Below are 21,841 nucleotides of genomic sequence, written 5' to 3'. Positions count from 1 at the left end.
GAGATTTTATTTTATCTGCTGGTACCATCAAACATTTAACCGGATGGAAACATACACGCAAAAAAATTGTGCGGTAAAAACTACCATTTTAGGGGGTTAACTTAAGCGCTCGCACCGGCAATTTTCAGCAGACCAGGAATGCGCTTGATTTTACCATGTCTGTAGTTGGAATCCGATTGTTGTAAATTATTTCTGTCAAATGTACCAGTAATGCGGTGGGGTGTACCGTAAACATAGTAAATTGGTCTGAATTTCCATGGTAGTTTTAACAATGGGCGTAGTCAGCTAAAATAGTTATTTTTACCACAGAATTTTTCCCGTGTAGCCAGAAAGAGACGAAAACGTCATCAGCAACAAAAACGGGACTAGCGTCATTTATATATCATGCTAGTTTTTTGAACAATATCAATGAGCGGGCCGCCAGAAAACGTCAACCGAACGTCTCGTAAAATGGCTTATGGTCAAATCTAGTTTTCAATTCTCTTTATTGAGATTTTGCTCAAATACTTAAAAGAGATAAAATTGCGCTTTTACATTTTTCATGTGAATTAGGGCGGTTAAAATTTAAAAAATGTTCGAATATCCAATCTCCCATATCTTCCTTACCATCCTTACCATAAAATAGTGTTCTGTGAAATTTTCAGCTTTTTAGGTCGTGATTTAATGGTGACCCAAAGACAATGTAGGTTTATATGGAAATTACTTTGGAGAAATTTTCAGATATATTCCAAACACGCTAGTACTGTACAGTACAAACTTATTATCCCATAGTAAAAACTTATTCTTCAAACCATTATAAAGAAATTTGCTGACGAGAGAAACTTAAGCCGACGGATAGCAGAAGAGATATTTATGAGTTTGTTCGTTATTATTTAGCTTCATATGGGATTATACACACTAAGCTAATACGGTGAATTTCACCGTAATCTCAACAGCTTAACAGTTCGGTGAAATAAAACACCGTAATTCCGTCTAAATTTTTCGGATTCCGGTGATTTTTCACCGAATACTGTAAAAATTTACCGTACTCCGTTTATTTATTTCACCGAACTGTTCAGCTGTTGAGATTTCACAGGAATCCGTAAAATAATTTAAGTGTGTAGCCCTGCAAACATCTACAAAAATCCCAAACAAAATAAGCTCAAAAGGGATTTATTTCTTCAGTAACATCCTTCATTAAGGTTTGAAGAATGAGGTTTCACTATGGGATGATAAGTTTGTACTTACATTATTGTGTTAACGTGTTTGGAACATTTTTTAAAATGTCTTCATAGTAATTTCCATATAAACCTACATTGTCTTTGGGCCACCTTTGAATCACCACTTAGAAAGCTGAAAATTCCACAGAACACTATTTTTATGGAAAGGGTGGTAAGATTGGAATTTCAAACATTTTTGAAATCTGAACCGTCCTAATGTGTATGAACATTTGACCAAAACTTTCCTTGAATTCGTGATACACGTGCTGTGAACATTCAATGTGAAATGACCCATAATTGGTAGATAATGTTAGAACCACCAGAGCTTTATTACCCATTATACCATTATTGTCTCAAGTGATAAACCAATCGAGCAAACATGGGACTGACATGTGTTTATGGGTAATGTAATCGACCAGTTACAGAGTAATTACCTGTTTGCCCCATCTCGACTGAAGCATGTCGCAATTTACAGTCGTAACCTTATTATGAGTCACCTAGTCATGATTATTGGTCACTCAATTCCACAATGCAAATGAAAATGGCCCATAATAATGTGACTAGTGTAACAAACCGTATACATGAGATGCATAATGTATCGGAAACACTACACTAATCAAGCCATATAACGTCACTGATCAATCATTCAAGAGCATTTCATTTCCTTAGCTGTCGTGAGAAGTTTTCTCCTGTCACCAGTACCACGTAGACTATCGCATCGGAAACAGTTGTTCTGTGCCGTTGTCAGTCAGCCGGCGAGAACACCGGCTCGAATGAAATGCAAAATGAGCTTTCCGTTTCATCATAGTAGGGTTCTATTTTGGTTGCATTGTCAGCCCATGTGCGTCAATTTTCCAGACGACAAAATCAATATTTCATCATCACATTTCCAGCTCAGAACGTGACATAATTGGAGCAAATCAACAAATTGTCCCTACTGGAGAATTGATGAGCCATTCAAGTCAAGTGGCGGGGCGTGCTTTTGGTTTTTTGAAGACTACGCGATTCCCAGAGGAATGTTTGAAAAATTGGGTAACATTGACGTTTTTGTGGGTGTAATTCCCAGTAGACCGATTTTAAATAGATCCCTAATTGATTGTGATTATGTAAGTTATCGACTCCATTATTCATGTCTGGCATAACATCTTTACGGAGAATGAGCTTGCTGTTCAACTTTGTGTTGGGAGTACACTTCCCCAGTTATTGTCAAACAAGGATCGAACAAGTGTAAACTATATAGTTTTGAGTTCAACGCCTATCTTTGGTGATCCAAAAAACTATTTTAATTGCAGGACGATACATATGCGTTACCAGTGACCTACCTTCGGTAACTGAATAAGGTTCACATCTTAACAGACTCAATGAAATATGTCCCATCAAGATTCGAGTTTAGTCGTTTAAGGTTATCCGAAAATTTCGTTAAATACAGGCCATCGGATCTACAAGCGAAATTAGTGATACTTTCGAACTTATGAACAAGCTTTATATTCGATTGGACTGCAACAAACATAATCGGTTGTCAAGATTTATCCAAGAACAACGTCGATTACATGACTTCATGAATGAGCGTAATCTGTAATCTCTTTAAGGCTATAGAATCCATCATTCAATCATCAGCAATCATAAATAAATAAAAACCAGTTTTTTCGTTCAAATTTAAATTTTGCATTATTTATAACAACTTATATATAGCAAAATTTTAATTTCCGGTAAAAAATTCCAATGACCGAAAAAAATTGATTTATTCAACTAAAAACCATGTTTTTGGGATTTTTGTTAAATAGCTAGGTCAAAACCATTTTTAATTAAATGTGCTGTATACAACGTTTGAAAACAATTAAATTACTTTTAAAAGTAGGTAAAAAGATTTGAAATCGGTTGAGTAATTATGAAGTTATGGTTTTCAAGCAAAATGAGCAAAAGTTTCAAGAAAACTTTTTTTAACTAAGACTTGTTTTTGTTTTACAAAAATTTTATGTTTTACAAAACTTTCATGAATTTAGTTTTGAAGAGAATGGTGCTAAAAGTTTCAAAATTGATTAAAAAATAACAAAGCGGCTTTGAGGTAAATTTTGATGTTAAAAAAAAAAATACATTTTTTTATAACATCAAAATTCACCTTAAAGTCGCTTGCGCCTCCGCTAAGTATAAATATTTTTAGCTCATGGTTTGAGGTTTCTCTTTTTATGTGATTCAAATTCAGAAGAGCACACAAATTTTTGGTTTTGAGAACCTTCGAAAAAATAATCTGCACCCTAGTGTAGATATTTATGGCAAAACCTTACAGGTATTGCTAAGAATCTGTAATAGAATTCCTTGAGTATTTTTTCAGGAATCTGAAAGAATTTACAGGAAACCAGGAGGAATTTTATAAAGAAATATTGGAGGTATCTCTGGGGAAATAACTGAATAAATTTCTCAAAGATTCTTGAGGAATCTTTTCAGGATTTTTCTAAGGAATACTTAGAGGAATTTTTGAAAGAATTTCTGTTCTTGGATGAATACTCGAAAAAATTCAAACACCAATTGAGCAATTAATGAAAAAAATCGTAAAGGACTTCATGGAGAGACCTTTGGAAGATCTTCTTGAGGAATCTCCGGAACAATTCCTGGTCGATTTGTTTTTTTTTTATGTATCTGCAGAGGAAGTCTAGTAGAAATCAATGTAAGATTTTTTGAAAAAATCCATGGAAGAAAGCTTGTAAAAGTTCTAGAGAAATCCATTGTGGAATTATCTTGATAATTTCTGGAAGAATTCCTAAGGTAACACATTGTGATATTCCTGAATGAGTTCTTGCACAAATCTCATGAGAGAAAAACAAAGAAAATTTATTAAATATAATATAATAAGTTTCATTGCAAAATCTTTGCAAAAGAATCCTGCAAGAGTTCTTATGAGGACCAGTACAAAAATGCATGGAGGAAACTTTAGATCAAGAATTCTTGTATAAATTATTGCAGAATTTATTAGATTAAAGGAATACATAGATGATTCTGTGCAAGAATTTTTGTAGGGACTCCAACAATCATCCCCAAGATGTCCTCGGACAAATTTCTGTAAATGTCCTAGGAATAAAAAGATTTTCCTTGGAATTTTCTTTAAACGGAATAAGTCTATATCTTGAATTATTCAATGGTTTCTTACATTTTGAATAAAAAGTATCGGTTGGAGGTGCGGATAGGTCCAACTCAAAGGAATTCTTGGAAAACCTACAATTGAGCTTCAAAATCGGACAGATAATTGATCTCAAAACCAGACAGATCATATTTTCATGAGGTATACACGCTGCTCAAAAGCCTAAGAAAAATCACTGTTTTAAAATGAAAATAATACAGTTACAGATTTTCAAACGAAAAATTTACTGGGAATGCCGAATAATTTGAAATTTCTTGCGACAAATCGAGGAATTTTATGTGTTTCAAATGTGTAATGAATTCTTTTAAACTAGTCAGTCTTCACAAAACATATGTATCTTCCTATGAAACCATTACTAAAAACATGCTCAGCTGTAGGTTCCATTACTCGCACTGAAACGTTACTTTAGAAGATGATGTATACAAAAACAATAAATGCTGTATTAACAATTGGTCTAACATAAAGTTTTTTAATGCAATAGTTGAAAATGTGTGATTTTGTAGAAAGTTTAGAATTTTTACTGATGATCGAAACATTATTTAAGGTTTGTTTATACCTAGGGTTCCAGTGCTCCGCTACATTAAAAGTTCTCGTATATTTTCTTCATAACTATTTAAAGACAGTTGGTCTCCCATATGCAAGTGGGTTCAGAATTTATTGGATTTTGGGGATTTACTTTTGAAAACTTCCACTAATAAATGGCATTTCTGAATAGCATGATAGAAGAATAAACTGATGCTATAAATTACACAGCCAACATGTAGACAGTGCTTTCTGTTGTATACACGCATTATCTTATTTCAAACAAAAGCTGAAACCGATAAAAGAAATAATTTCCTTTAGTTTCAATTCGGTTCCGATTAACTAACACACATTTCTTCTCTCCATCCCATTCGATCCACCCCACCCCACAGCAGCAACAAGCAGGGAGCAAATAAGAAAGGCAACTCAAGCAATGCTGGAAACAACAAGCAGTCGAAGACGTCGCCCTACGCCGATGTCTCGAACGAGTACCTGTACTGTCACATGTGCGACAAGCACATGTACGATGCGACCTCTTTCGAGAATCACATCACCGGTCGTACCCATCGGGTCATGAAGGAAAGCATCGAGGAGAGCTACCGTATGCGGGCAACCTTGCTGCGGCAGGAAGCTCGCATCGCCGAACAGCTGAAGACAATCGAGATCGACCGGCTGAAGCGTATGGGTAAGGCCAAGAACTACTCCAAGATGCGCGAGTACTGCCCGATGTGCGAGTTGTTCTTCTACGGACACATCATCGCCCATCGTCGGTCCGAGAAGCATTTGGACCTGAAGAAGTTCTTGCACCCGAAGTGTGACGAATGCGAACTGGAGTTCCACAACCGCACCGAGTACGATGACCATTTGCTGTCTGTGGTTCACATGAAGAATTGCAAGACTAAACCAAGCCGACTTGACATCGAAAAGAAAGCAAAACGTAGGTTTCACTACAGGTGGCTTATTCGTTGAATCGACCTTAATGTATCTCTATCCTCTTTTCTCCACAGAATTGGTTATCTCCACTGCTAATGATGAATTGCTAGACATTCGTGAAGAAACGGCCCCGAAAAACAAGAAGAAGGACAAAGATGCTGCCTCTTCGGCAGCGAAAAAAACCGAACAAAGCAAAGCTTCGGCAACTGCGACCGAATCTACGGAAAATGGCGAGGCCGCCAAGGATTCGGAAGCAGCTGCCGAGAAGCCCGCTACGGAGGAGGGAGCTGCGGACGCCAAGATGGAGGAAGATGTCCCGGAGGATGAAGTTGTCAAGGATGAAGAGAGCGAAGATTGCATTCTCGACTACAAGCCTGGTGATGAAATCGCTCCGGAAATCGACAACAAGCTGCCACGGTACAAGAAGAACCGTGCGCTTGGTGTGAGCCTGATCGGCAAGCTCGAATGCCACGAGTGCCGTATCTGCTTCAAGTACTTCGACAACGAAGCCACCGGGGAAATCCATGCCCGCACGCACTCCCATTACCGTGCATTCATTCGCTTCCTGAACGAGAAGGCCCAGGAGGTGCGTATCGCTCAGAAGCGTGCCGCCGTCGCACTGGAAGAGGCTGAAGCCGCCAAGAAGCAGAAGCTGGCTGCCGAGGAGAAGAAATCGGAGAACGGCGATGCTGACAAGAAGGATTCAGAGCTCTACGACCCATCGGAGGCTACTGGTGAAGGTACGGATACTGAACAGTAATGTGTTTTGAAATTGTAGTGTGTTAGATGTAGCACATAGCGCAAGATTTTACTGATAAGATACGTACGTTGATATGTACTGTGCACACCCTTATTATATTATGTCTAAACTATCCATAATATAATAAGCATGACTTTAAGTAACTATAAAACACTACGAATAATATGAAGCATCTATCATTTATTTAAGACATATTGAAAGAATTGGCGGGGTATTGAGGTGGAACATCTTTGTATTGAAAAGGCAAACACAAAAACTACTAGTCTCACTCCCTTCATTCATCACCTGAAACTAATATGAAAGTTAAAATAATGCCTAGAAGGCTTCGACGGTGATCAACGGACTTACATTTGTTTGTAAAAATGTATTAAATGTATGGAGAAATGATATGGTTTAATTAGGGATGGTTCATGTTCAAAAACACCGATCTTCAATTGATTCGATTGAAAAATAGGGTGCAGAGCAACTTGGGCACTTCCATGATTCATTTTGGCATGGGAGGTTCTTCTCGGCCGAATCATCTGAAATTTTGCAATAAGAAGCACTTCAATACGATGCACATTGTGGCCAAATATGAGCTCAGTAGTTTTCAAAAAACACTGCCAAAGTGAATCAAAAGTGCCAAGAATAGGATCCGGCTCCCTATGTTGTAAAAATATGTTACCCAAATTTGGCAGAGTTTCGAATTATTTTTTTCTGCACACTGTGAGTATGAGTGTAAGTATGATGCCACACTTTAGAGTGTATTTTTTTTCAAAAGCCTGATCTATTGAGGATGACGGTTAAAAAATATAAAATCCCACACCGGACATTGACAACTAAACCATGCTGTTCATGCATACATTAAGGTAGGTCAATTTCATCATGCAAAGTTCAATCTCGTTGTGCATCGGCTTAGCCTTTATAGTCTTCATTCATATTGGCTTAGACTATGAAACAATTAATTCAGGGATGGGTCTGTAGGGTTATTTTTTCCCATGCGAGGTTGTGCGATCCTACTGGTTATGCAATGCAAAGTCTTCGTATGTGATATGAGTCCCAAACGTGTGGAAAACGTTTCTAAAAAAAGGGATGTGATATTCTTTTTTGAGAAATCGACTTTGACCACTTTAAAAAATTTCCACTACTTACAAAGTGCATGCAATGCATAAAACAAACGAATTTTATGCAAGTTTTTATTTAAATATTGCGCGAAAAAAACATCAATTTAACAGTATTTACATGTCTCAAAATCTTCCAAAATATCACTTATACTGTTTCGATTTCTATTGTCCTTACAGTCACAATACTATGTACATCATGATGCTAAATCACTTGATTCTGGTTAAAGATAGGATTCAAGCAACGATAGTCTCCATGTTAAGAAGAGCTGTTTTAATGAATCAACTCTAGTTAAAAAAATAGGAAAAACGATATGTATTTCATTACCAATATTCACTTAGATCAAGTTCATTTGTAACCGATTTCTCACACCTAATTAGTAACATCTTGTCACTAAGCATGGCAAGTTAGTTTCCCAAGTAACCATCTTTTTGGGCTTATAGGGCTTTTTACGGCTAATGTAGGCAGTGCCGTAGCGTACGGTTGGCCAGGTTGGCACCCGCCAAGGGCGCCAGCCATTTGGGGGCGCCAAAATGCGTCACGCATTTAATAAAATTTTAAAGAGATTTTTTTGGAAAGGGCGCCTCTTATGTCACTACTTTTTCAAAAGAAATTCCTTAACGTAATAATGAAAAATCCTGAATCATTTTTAAAGATGTTTTGAATGATTCCCATACATTAATTTAAAAATTTAACATGCTACTTGCTCTATCTCTAAGTGATGTACCTTGTATTTTCGATAGCCGTTAAAATTTATTTAAGTATTAACCTTGTTTGTGGTATTCAAGTGTAGGTTCATATTGAGAAGAAATAAGGAAATATTAAAAAAAAAACTTGATACTGATTATAATTATTTAAAGTTAATCCAACACGAAACAAAAATACTATAAAACGTGAACGAAAATTATTGACTAACAGTATTTTTTTAATACAATCTCTCTGAATCACAGGTTGAATTCTCACAAAATCCTCATAGAATCTTTCACATGGTTCAGAGTACGGTTAATAATCATAGCAGAAGATTCTGAACAAGGGCTCTCACATGATGCATTGTCGGGCGGATTTTTTTTGTAAACTTCTATACAGTTGAACAGAACATTCGGAACATCTAAATCTGGCAATAGCTCTCATATAATCCTGAACAACATCTTCAGAGAATTTCGTGTCAGTGAAGAGCAAACATGAGTTAAAGAATGAAATTATTTTGTTCCTAGTATGTACATACTCTATACTGATTGACAATTTTTTTTCGAAAATCTTTGATTTACTGTAAATGATTTAGCACTGTTGTATCAAGGGGTCGAATCACGGACTTATTTTTCGGGTAACAATCACTCAAACACACGACGCGTTTACTCAACTAACGGAACACTAGTTTATTGAGGAATTAGGCAAATTTTTTCTAAACTTTTCGGTGAACTTTATTCGCACGCTGTTGGTAACAATTCTCAACTCTTATTGATCGTTTAATAGAATAACGAATAGAAAAAAAGGATCTGACGTGCAGATGGATAGAATCGCAGAAAACAGCTAACAAAGGCATATACAAATGCGTTTTATGCAGAATTGCATCCACGGAGATGGATTCTAATTTAAGGGTAATTCAAAATCAAATTAAAAGCCCCTCCCCTTGGTTATGCGACCTTGCCGCGATGGGAGGGCATAATCCATTAGCCCATATGATGGAAACCAAAGGCGTAACCTGTAGTGGTGGTATCACATTTTGGCATTTTTTGCTTAAAGCCGCGTCATAATTCATATGGCATAGACGCAATAATATCTCGGATGTGATCCAACGGACATTCTGCGTCATTGATAGAATTGATGCCCATTTCAAATAATTAATCTATTCGAAGTGGACATTAATACTATTGGTGACGTTCAGTTTGCCTTTTGCTAACCAGAATGATCCGTAGCCACTCTTACTATAAGCTAGCTAGATACATCGTTATCATATACGACGTAGGGAATACTTAGGAACTCTTAGGAAAATGACTAGTAGATTCACTGAGTAGAAATAAGTGGCGACAATTTTATTTTAATATGGTTTTTACATTGCCATAATAAGAAATACCTATTTTGTAACAGCGGTATAAATAATCTAATTCCAGATTCATTTTCGCAAAATTTACAAGTAGAAAGTAGGCGTTGTGAAGCATTGCATTTGCCACCGAAAAGTGAATCTTGTAGGAGACTGTGATAGAAGCCTATGGTAACTTTACTCTTCAAAATTCACTATAAAAATGACTATGGAAAGTAAGACGCTGAGATCAATCATTAGGGTACACTTGCTAGTTTCGAAAAATTGTTGAACAGACAAGGAAAGCGACTTTTTTCTTTAAGGATATATGAACGTAATGACCAATAAATACTTTTAACAACAATAAATGAAATTAACTAGAACTACTACTAAACAGCCTAATTTTGTTAAGACTTGACGACACTTGACATTTAAGACTCTAATCTTACGTAAAAGACAATATTAATCAGAATAGCACTTGAATGACAAATTATTCAAAACCATTCGACTAGACAGTATTAGTAATGCACTACTATTTCAAACAAATTCTAATGGAGCTGCTGATTTTCATAATGCTTCCTTTTCTCAGAAGCAAGGGAATATGGGTACTTTTCAAAAACTACCACGTCACAATACTAATAAAAAACAGTGTTCATGTGGGCGCCATTGCCTAGTCCGTCTGAGTATTGGTCCTGGTAGAGGGGAAACTTGGCAAAAGCCAGACCGAGGGTTCAGCCTTGACAAGTTAAGCTGTCAGGCAGCTCCAACTGAATACCATACAAAAAAAAAAAAAAATCAAAATCAAATTGAAAGCAATCTAATAGACCATTTCCGTCAGACCTTACCCCCTATTTTTATATTTTTCTTCGAAAGACGATTATTTTTAATGATTATTGACGCTTTCAGATCTAATTTATATGCACTCCTGATTTTATTGTAAATTTTTGAAAATTCGAGAATTTACCACATTTTGAGTAGTGCGGCACAGTTGTTTCAACCCTGTGGGTAAACAAAGTGGAGATTTTCCCACAACTTTCAAAACCCCTGCGCTGAGTGTTTGTAGATATGACGAAATGTCAATGTCAAATCAAGCACACGAGACGACACGACAAAATGGAGAAATCTGAGGTCCGATGGGCAAGCTTCGTTGTAAATGAAGCCCATCCTTTACTATTGTACTTATAACAAAAACTTTTACCGGAAGACGACTGCTAATAGACCGTTTTAAGCTTAGCAAGTGATGGAATTCTCCTTGGAAGCATTTCTGCAAAGCTGCGGAACGTTTTCTACAAGAGGGGCATATTGGCCGGTTTGTTTTGAAACGTCAAGAATTGGACCGTTTGCAGATTTTTCGGGGAGACCTACGAGAGTGGTAAAATGGAGAAGTATGTATAATCCATTGGTCATATGGTTCCGGAACAGCTTGACGACATAAGCAGCAGATATCAAACGGTAGGGTAAACAGGTATAGGCCCCCCTAAGGAAAAACTGCTCTATCGCAGTGGCAAATCCATTACTTATACAGTTTTTGGTGTCAAAGTGTTATTTACTTAGTTAATCATGCTTTGCATGCAACTTTCTCTTGCCAGGTAGCTTCTAAAGCGAGTACAAGACGTTATCTGCAAACGGTCCAATTCTTGACGTTTCAAAACAAACCGGCCAATATGCCCCTCTTGTAGAAAACGTTCCGCAGCGTTGCAGAAATGCTTCCAAGGAGAATTCCATCACTTGCTAAGCTTAAAACGGTCTATTAGCAGTCGTCTTCCGGTAAAAGTTTTTGTTATAAGTACAATAGTAAAGGATGGGCTTCATTTACAACGAAGCTTGCCCATCGGACCTCAGATTTCTCCATTTTGTCGTGTCGTCTCGTGTGCTTGATTTGACATTGACATTTCGTCATATCTACAAACACTCAGCGCAGGGGTTTTGAAAGTTGTGGGAAAATCTCCACTTTGTTAACCCACAGGGTTGAAACAACTGTGCCGCACTACTCAAAATGTGGTAAATTCTCGAATTTTCAAAAATTTACAATAAAATCAGGAGTGCATATAAATTAGATCTGAAAGCGTCAATAATCATTAAAAATAATCGTCTTTCGAAGAAAAATATAAAAATAGGGGGTAAGGTCTGACGGAAATGGTCTATTGTAACATGATTGGCTAGTGTGAACCGTATCAAGCACTAACCAATGTTAAATCACATTACAATATCATTTCTAACTTAACCCCAAGAATGGGAGCTGTTGGATGTTCTACTAGAACAGTTGCAATCTTCTTTTAGTAAATTACTCAAACGAGTAACACCGAAACAAGGCTATTGCGTAAACAGGGCTTAAAAATACGTAGCGAATTCTGCGCTTTTATCCAAGCGCGTATTAATTAATAAAACTATTTCCTAGCTAGCTAGTCTTCTACGAATTTTATCTGGTTCCACTAAAAAATGAGAAAAGACTTAAAATTATATTTTATTAATTGTTATCAAATTCTCTTTTATTAATTGTTGTCCAAAGGATTTGACAAATTGGCTTCGATTTATTGGAAGACTATTGGCAAAATAACTTAAAAATGATTTCTGAAAGAGTTGTTAAGCAAAATCATTGTAAAACTTCTAGATGCTTATTTGTTTTTATTTATTGAAACAAATAAGAATATAGTTAACTTAAGAGTACTTAAGAGATCATAAAATTACAAACGGTGGACCAGTGATTTCAACAACATTTTTGTTTATGTTGTGCTCAGTTGTTTCTGCAATTGCGTCTTATGAAAAATCATTTTCTTATGAATTTCTCCAAAACATCTTTCAGATAATCAACCAACAGTTTTTAATAATAACTGTCTTGTGAACTTTCTATTGATTTATTTTTGATCATGCTTTGGCAAGAATAACGGCTTTGTCAGACCGCTGAAATGCTGTATTGTTTGACGCTAGAGCTATTTCCATCCTTGGTAGGGCAAGAAGGATACCTTAAGATGTATTGGTTAGTGTTATCGGCTAATCATGGCTGATTAGCAGAAATTTAAAAAAATATTCCCGTGTGAAGGCAAGCTCACCTCTTGTTCTCATTGAAGTAATCGATGGGATTTTGCGAAATAAGAAATACATGTTGATTTGCGATTTTTGAAAATACCTCTTCTTATGAGGATTTTCAACAAGGCACGGGGCAAGTGTGCTACTCATATAGGGCAAGAAGACCATCTGAGTTCCTTACCCAAAATGTACATTCAAAGTAAGTACCGATAATAACTGCAGGATAGAAGTTAACTTTATAGTAAAACGGTAATATTACAAAAATATTTAATTTTTCATCCCATTTGGCTATCAGAACAATAGTAAAACTATGCAGAAACACTTTTGAATTTTTAAGATATTTGTTTTTACTTAATTAGAATAAAACATTAATTAATTACAATATTAGACAAGAAAAGCAAAACTTTATAGGTTTAATATGAGAAAATTGCGGTGTTCCTTTTGCCCCTTAAGTTATACTATTTTTGTTTAGGCAAAACTCCATGTTAAAAGAACTTTTTGCGAAAATTTCATCGCAGTTGGATCATACAATCGTAAATCATTAGTACTGTGCGAAAAGATATCAATATGTTTTGGACTAAATGGAATTTAAACCTTATATTCCAATCTTACATTTTTGTAATATCATTCAATTATCGCGTTGGCTATTCGGCATTTTTGAAATTTTTCGTAGTAAATATTTTTTGCTGTAGTATTTACACCTCAATTAAACCTCAATTAGAACTTAGTTTATACTTATCCTGGGTTAAACATCAGAAAATTGATTTGAACTATGTGAAAATAGTGGTGGCACTCTTGCCCCATGTCCCCCTATTCCGGCGCTCATTTTAAATCCACACCCGCTTGATTTTTTTATTTTCCAAGAACGCAAATAATGCAAATTTGCCAAATATGTAACATTTGATGATTTTCATTATCACTGCTCATCAATCAATAACAATCCGGTGGATTTTTCTTGCAGAGAACAATAATTGACTAGTTTTTTACGATAAGTTTAGTCACATACAAACTTGCATCATGAAAACAAAATTGACTTAGGGGCGCCCAAAGGGATGTTTGCCAAGGGCGCCGTGAGGCCACGCTACGGCTCTGAATGTAGGGCATGTCAGCTGCATAATAGCACTAATTAGCACACAGGACAAATCAAAGTGATATTTGGTTACTTGGGTTATTGTACAGAGTAATAAATTCCTTAAAAGATACACTGCTGTCAGCGAATTATTTTTGAAAAATTTTATTTTTTTCTTGCACGTGGTCTCAAACTGAAAAAAGTTACACTTAATAAGTATAGGAAATCCATTAAGATGTTATTGAAATATTAAAAATATTTCTGAACACAACTAATTGATTACGTTATATTTTACCGAAGTCTAAGCCCTAAGAAGTTCGGTAGTTTATTTTTAACGAATATCTGTATAATTTAACCGAATTTTGGTGAACCATGCATAACAAAAATGTATTACACAACGCACAAACTTGTAGAGTTGTTGTAATATTACGACTGGTGTTGTAAAAATCGAATAACGAACAAAGTCGTGAGGCAAAAACATCTGAAATCAAAATGTTACCGTGATTTTTGTAGTTTTTGAAGCTAAACACGTCAATGACAATAGAGGAATTAGGGATTCTAAAAATGTCATAAGAATCGGGTGGATGACCTCCAAAAAATCATAAAATAACAAAATTATGTACAAGTAGCTAGTTTTGTCCTCTTGGGCGTGTTATCCCGGGCACTTGGGTAGCGTTTGTTCCGAAGATGATTATTTGTTTGGTGCTGCGATGTTTTCGGGTAAGTAGCTCGTATTGATAAATATGTATCCCGAGTGGAAGCCAACAGCTTAATAATAAAATGGATAGCTAAATTTGTTGTAAAATTCATTAAATTAAGAATTATGCGGCGGTCACTAAATTATTTTACTCATTGGCATTTGTTTTGGCAGCTGAGACATGGTAAGCTAATATTTTATTAAGGCCAAGTAGGCCACCATTGAAATTTGTTCTGGTCATCGATAATTGTGGCTTATTCGTGTCACGATTGCGAATTGAAAAAAATCACTCGGTGCACATGCCATAGTTGAAAAAGCATACTTTTTGCATGTAACGTAAGTAGTGATTCTTTTCCAAATCAATATTACTCAAGATGACTGAGTTTTATCACTTTGAAATTGAAAGCTGCAAAATCGACCCGGCTGCCAAAACGAATGACGGGCTACTTAGCCTTAGGCACGATAAACAGAAACAAGGTATTATATTCCGAAAAGTGACATTTGATAGTGACGTCATTCCTATCGCAAACTCGAACGAGTGCAAAAGAAAGCAAGGCCTGCTCTCTTTTACTATCCTTTAAGCCTCATGCTGGACGATAGGAATGACGACATATGTTTTGATTGAAAATCGTTATTTACACGTGGGAATAGCCTACCTTGTTGTGTATATCGTGGCCTTAGGGCCCAAGAGCGATTAAAAATTGTATTTCCAATTGTATTGGACGATAGTTTCTAACTGGACGATAGTTTCTAACTGTCTTTGTTTTGCTAGGAAAACATCAAAAAGAGAGTAGTGTTAAAAATAATACGTGGCAAAATTTTGCACACAAGCAAAAAAAATGTAAATTTGTTTTGCATTTTGATATTTTTATGAGCTACAATTTGTGCTAAACTGGTTTAAAAGTCAGTCTTAAAAAGGTAGAATTTGTGCATATGTATTTTAAAATATTTGAATTCTTGAGCTTTGGAACTCATTTAATTTTGTATTAATGATTGTATCTATGCTTTCATTCCAATTGATTGATTTTTTGAAGCATCTAAAATCGAGTTAATCGATTTTCTTCATTTGAATTTTCGATTCGATTCGTTATGATGAGATTGATAAAGATGTTTTGGTGAGTTGGTGAAACATGAAACCTTATTTCGAACTTGCCTTAAAATATTTAATTTGTTTTATTGAATTTCAATAGTTTATTAGTTGAACAATCTTAAAAATGGAATAACTCGTTGGTTGGATGCTCGCTGGTAGGAAAAATCCAATCCAACTAAAAAGCACTCGAATGTCAAGAGAAGATGTCAAATCGACTTTGACGTCTGAGTACCGTCGCATTGAAGTCTACATATATAGAAAAAAAAATTGTATGCATATGTGCGTTTCGTGACGATTGGCGTTTCCAGATGCGTTTGTCTGGAGCATTTTCACCAGCTGTCAGTCGGCCCAACTAACAGGTTGGCTTCGCTAGATGTAAGGCAGTCGTGTTCCAACCATCGGATCTCCGCTGTATTAATATCAAACGAATCTGAAAATCATCGAAGACACATCGAGAAACATCGATGTGAAGGATTATATTGAATCGGTAAATCGATTCGACAGTTCAAATAAGAATCGATTCAGTAATCACATAAATAATCAGACTGCAGAACTGTCTTGGGCTATCCCTCAACTCAATGATTTGACTGTTTAAGATCTGGAGCCCATAAATGATATGACTAAATATGAAACGAAATTCTCTCACTTCTCGCTCTTTATAACAATCGAAAGAGAGCTCTCGCTCGCTGATGTTACTTAACATCCAAAATAATCCAAAACAAAAATAAAGTTTTTAATCACTATTAAAACAAAATACCGTAATTCGGGGGCAAATTGATCACTGGGGTGAATTCAATCAGGTCGGTGTCAATTAGCATTTGCTTCCAAAGATGGTATATGTTTCGTTGGCATCACATGTATTTCATGTTTTCGAGTATATAGACGTTATGATGACGATTCATTTTTATATAGGTTAGAGTAAGCTTAAGTTTGAATTACTGAACTCATCATTGGGAACGTACAATATTAGAAGCATAGTTTTTTTTTGTAACAAAATGATGAAATACCCAAGTTGTAAGAATTTTGTCCTGCTTTGTTATATGGTGATCAATTTCGCTCCAATATTCAAATGAGTTTTTTGAAATTTTAAAAGTTATTTCATTACAAATCAATTACATAAACATATGGTCGTCGTTAAGTGGGTTTAAAGTCTAACGCTCTGTAATTTTTGAACTAGTTTAAAATTTGGTTCAATATTTCCACACATCTTTGTGTTACCGTAAAACGGGGTATCTTTGATAATGCGGGTAACTTTGATAGTGCGTAACCCATCACATACTAAATGAAATATCATAATTTCTGTTAATCGGTTAAGCAATACGAATGCAAAACTGAAGAATATTAGTATGACACTCCATATAAAAGCTGTTTTTATTTGAATCGAGACCATTTGAGGCTTTTTACACGAATATTAAAAATTGACACAATTTTAGCATTTTTGAAACGCTTACAAACAATCTGTTCTACGATCACTATTTGATGTACTTTTGAATAGTTGGCCACTTATATTTGGCAGCCTAGTTATCATAGAACTTGAATACGGTCTCAAATCACTTAGCGAAAAGCATTTTCACAAACTGGGACCATTTTTGTAATCTAAGTCAGAAATTTTCCTATAACGTTAAACGCCTATAGGTATGCAATGCCCTACAAATGTTCGTAATTCATTCAATTTTGTTCGATGCATACTCCATTATCAAAGTTATCCCAAAACAGAAAACCGACTTTCGATTATATGAAAAATTATATATCCATTCAAAATAAATCTTTAGGCAATCTATCAACAGCAATCGATAGGTAGGATGACAGTACTTGTTTGAAAAATATAAATTATAATTCTTTGAAACAGCATGCATAAATATTCAAGTTTTCTTCGAAAAAACTATCAAAGTTACCCCGTTTTACGGTACTTTCAAACAATATGATGTGAAGCGATAATCATAAAAAATCATAATCCAAACCTCTGATAGAACGATTTTCTGATGGACTATGTGCACTTGGTCCACTCTAACTGAACTAAAAACCACCGTTCAGTGAGTTGGTTCACTCTGACTGAACAATTTCTAGGAAAATAACAATCATTCAATCCTTGCATGGTCAAACTGGGTGCATATCTCTAAGAAAACCAGATTATCAAGACCCTTCGACACCAGTATCATAAATTCTTTAAGAATCCATAGCGTCAATACTGAAATCAGTGGCATTACGATAGCATGAAAATTAAGGTTTTGAAGGGTCAGAGTATTGATGGCCAGAAATATTCAAAAATGTGTTCAGTCAGAGTGGACCAAGTGAAAATCTTGAGTACTGACCAAAATATACTGGTCCAATAAGCGAGTTCTAGCTCATTCCATACATACACCATAGAACTACCATAAACTTCTATCGAACTCTGAAATTGACTCAAAAAATGCAATAATCAATCAGTGTATTGCTTTTCAACACATGGTCCACTCTGTCTGCACAGAAATTGTTGCATTTTCTGACTACCCATCCAAATATGATAAATGGTTAAAAATCAAAATCAAATGCATCGAATTAAATAATATTTATAAATTTCTTTTGTTGGATAAGTAGGAGAATCATTCGAAGTCGAGAAATCTGACAAATTTCTAGAAATGTTTTTAATTTCCTCGCATTCCTCAGCGCGCTGATCATTTTCGCTGATATGGTAATAAGCACTTGGTCCACTCTGACTGCACACTTTTATCGAGTTTTATTGATCTTCTTCTTTCTGGCGTTACGTCCCAACTGGGACAAAGCCTGCTTCTCAGCTTAGTGTTCTTATGAGCACTTCCACAGTTATTAACTGAGAGCTTTCTATGCCAATTGACCATTTTTGCATGAGTATATCGTGTGGCAGGTACGAAGATACTCTATGCCCTGGGAAGTCGAGAAAATTTCCAACCCGAAAAGATCCTCGACCGGTGGGATTCGAACCCACGACCCTCAGCTTGGTCTTGCTGAATAGCTGCGCGTTTAACGCTACGGCTATCTGGGTTTTATTGATCATCCAAAGTAAATTTGTTACATATCTCGCGCAGTTTACAGCATTCTTAAAATCTGATCGAAGTGAAACGGAAGTAAGGTAATTTCGCATCTAATGAGAGAATAATCCAATTTTCCTAAGTTTTGTACTTGGTCCCCTCTGACTTAACGCCGACCATATAGAGATCAATGAAGCACTGATTATTTCGTAATTAATTTGAAAATATTCGAATTCCAATTGATAACATAACAAACAGTTGTAAAACAATGATGCATTATCGAGCATCAAAGTATGCACCTAACACCTTGAAGTACCGTTAAATGGAGTAAGTTTGATAGTTTTTTGAAAAAATGTTCGATTATGTTTTCATTTTGTTGCAAAGATTTTTATTTTTATTTTTTAAACAAGTTTTGATATCTTGTTTATTGATTGTAGTAGAATAATTGCATAACAATTCATTTTTAATGCACCTTTAACATATCATATAACCGAAAGTTGATTATTTTTGGGGTAACTTTGATAATGAGTGTGTAAACACATGGGAATCCACAATTAAAGTACTGTTTTACATCTCTGAAATTGAAAATTAATCAGAGAATAATTTATGCAACAAAGTAAATAATGTATTTAAAAAAATCACCTGAAAAAGCGGTTGAAGTTAAAACAAACATGACCACCATTATTAATCTATAAAATTTGTATAAAACTAAAATTCTGAACAGATATCGGTTGATTTTCATGTTTGAACATTGAATTCAACATAAACCAATATTTTTTGGAACAAACATAAGTGTGTTCCGAACAAAATCGATATTACGATGGATCTAAAGGTTGTTGCATACCACTAGGCGTTAACCGTTACATGGATATATCTGACTCTGGTTACACTTTTCATTGCAATTTTAGAAAATGCTTTCCGCTAAGAGATTTGATACTGAATTTAAGTTCAACTATAACTAAATGACGGAATGATAAAACTTTAAATGTTCTTGGTTACAACGCAAATAGTTCTAACACGAAGTGTCATTACTGTACTAGACGGGTTCGAATTTGAAATTTTAAATTTTTAGGGTTTGGGTGGGGTTTGAAAGCTATAAAATTATCGGGTACGAGTCGTTTTTGGGCTTGAAAAAAGTCGGGTTTGGATCGGGTTTGGTGAGAATTGTGAAAAAAGTAACAACCTCAAAGCTTCCATATGCATCAGAAACGATTAATGCATCATCTTTTAGAACTCGGGTTTAATTCAGGTTTTTCTTGCAAAAAACAAATCGGTTTTCGGGTCGGGTTTGGTTTAGAACAGTGACATTTTTTCGGGTTCGGGTCGGGTCCGGGTTTGCTTTTTAATTTTGGTCTCAGGTTTGGGTCGGGTTCGGGTTTGAAGAAATAAAATCAGTCGGGTACGGGTAGGGTTCAGATTTGATAAAAGTGTAACCCGACCATCTCTATTATTTACTCAATATAGGGTTATTGAACACATTGCCGTTTTCAAAAATACCAATGGATGTCAAGTTTTTAAAATATTAGCAAAATTGTTAAAATTTGTTAAAAAAATCAAACTTTTTGTATTGAACAGTACTTTAATAAAGTTCATAATTTTTTCGATGCTTAAAAGTGACGCCTTAGAAAAGTATTGTATTCTGCCATATAAGAGAAACGAAGAATTTTGTATGGAGAGTGCAAGCATTTTGAAAAAATCTATTTATTCTAAATTTAATCGTTCAATTCAAATCAAATTACATCTGAAATGAGAGCTGACGTTGTACTTTGCATGCTTGATGAATTAAATCACTGAAAATTTTGATAATTCATACCTTAAATTACATGTTAACATCTATGCAACGAATGTGTTACACAACTTTGGCAACCTGTAGCTAAAAATGGGTGCACGACGTTAGGCATAAGGACGCTAGGCTTAAGTACGATAGGCATAAATACGATAGGCATAATGGACGTTTGGCATAATGGATGTTTGGCATAATGGACATTAGGCATAATGGACGATAGGCATAATTCTCAAAATAAAAAAAATGAGATTATTTGTGTGAAAAGTGAGCTGACTTTTTTGGTAATTGTGGAGGGCTTCAAAGATCAAAATTGTGTTCTTTGAAATACGATTGCCTTGCAGTCGTCCCATAGTTGTGAATCCTTTGAGGTCAATTTCTAGGACAAAATTTGATAAAATTATTAGCATGGAAATGCTGTTGATTGCCTTCATTAGCTTTGTAGTAACTTCTGTGACCATAGAGTAAAGCCATGCTGGAGGTATTTTAGTTCGGTTTCCAGGATCCTTTGCCGTGCACACGTGTTCATGTGTCGTGCACAAATAAGCATGCAAAATGGCTACCTTGGCAAAACAAACATTTGGTTAATAACTGTGAAAGTGCTCATAGAACACTCAGCTAAGAGCCAGGGAGTAATGCCAAGAATATGAATGATGCTGTAACTGCTGCTCATCTTTTGAGTTAGGTCGTACACATTTCATTGAAAAAATTTTCATCAGAGATTATCCCTTCTTTAAATTGGAGGCTGTTCTTTATAGTTAAACTGTCGACAAAATTATTGGAGTTAGTGCTGCTAATGCTCAAATCAGAATTTTTTTCTTCTTTTATAATTACACTGTTCTTTCGAGACGTACTTATTCAAAAATTAATATTACTATTGCTCTTAATACTTCCATCATACATTTTCCCTTCTTTGGATCATAGGCTGTTCTTTATACTTTACGGTCAATTTAATGACTGTAAAAAAGGAACCTTCTTCCAACAATATGCTGTTTTGTGGGTTCTTGCTGTTCTAATAGTTATTGGAATTGTTGGTGTAAATATTCCCATTAAAAATGCACGCCATGCTTAATGCTGAATGCTATGTTATGTTAAATTTGAGATTGACTGTTAAATTGACTTGAAATCAAATTTTACTTTTCAAACGCGACGAATTTCAAATATTTTCAAGGTGCTTTTGGCAATACTTTCAAATGTGGCTGATCAAAATTGTTTGACAACCATCGAAAATTGTTGGCAGAAGAGGCAAAAGAACTGTTTTCACCACATTAAATTGACGAGCAGACTCGGAGTGGGAATGTTACGCTTTTATTGGCGTCACACTACTAGAATATTATTGTTGAAGATTATATCGCCTATTGTAACATGAATTTTTTGCTTGACTCTAGATTGCTGTCTACAAGTTAATTATTTGCATTATAAGTTCTAATAATTATATGGAAAATTTCCCTTCTTTAGAATTAACGCAATTATGTAAGAGAAATGTAAGAAATGGCATAAACTCACCAAACTAAACA

The 21,841-nt window shown here is 35.3% G+C and overlaps 1 protein-coding gene across 4 annotated transcripts in view; it reads left to right on the top strand.

Moving 5' to 3' along the window:
* LOC5571937 (zinc finger protein on ecdysone puffs) overlaps nucleotides 1–21,841 on the top strand; it is a 49,397-nt gene that overhangs the window by 23,650 nt on the left and 3,906 nt on the right. For 2 of the 4 annotated variants that reach the window (XM_021842768.1, XM_021842767.1), the window contains exons 4-5: nucleotides 5,253–5,794; nucleotides 5,865–6,530. In XM_021842768.1, the coding sequence (XP_021698460.1) occupies nucleotides 5,253–5,794; nucleotides 5,865–6,530 (1,208 nt within the window). Of the gene's footprint in view, nucleotides 1–5,249; nucleotides 5,795–5,864; nucleotides 6,531–21,841 lie in introns of all 4 variants that reach the window. The other 2 variants (XM_001659989.2, XM_021842766.1) reach the window with 1 other exon arrangement.

This window comes from Aedes aegypti, chromosome 2 (genome assembly GCF_002204515.2).
Source record: "Aedes aegypti strain LVP_AGWG chromosome 2, AaegL5.0 Primary Assembly, whole genome shotgun sequence".
In the NCBI taxonomy this organism is placed as follows: Eukaryota; Metazoa; Arthropoda; class Insecta; order Diptera; family Culicidae; genus Aedes; species Aedes aegypti.
This window is presented reverse-complemented; position numbering and strand designations above follow the sequence as displayed.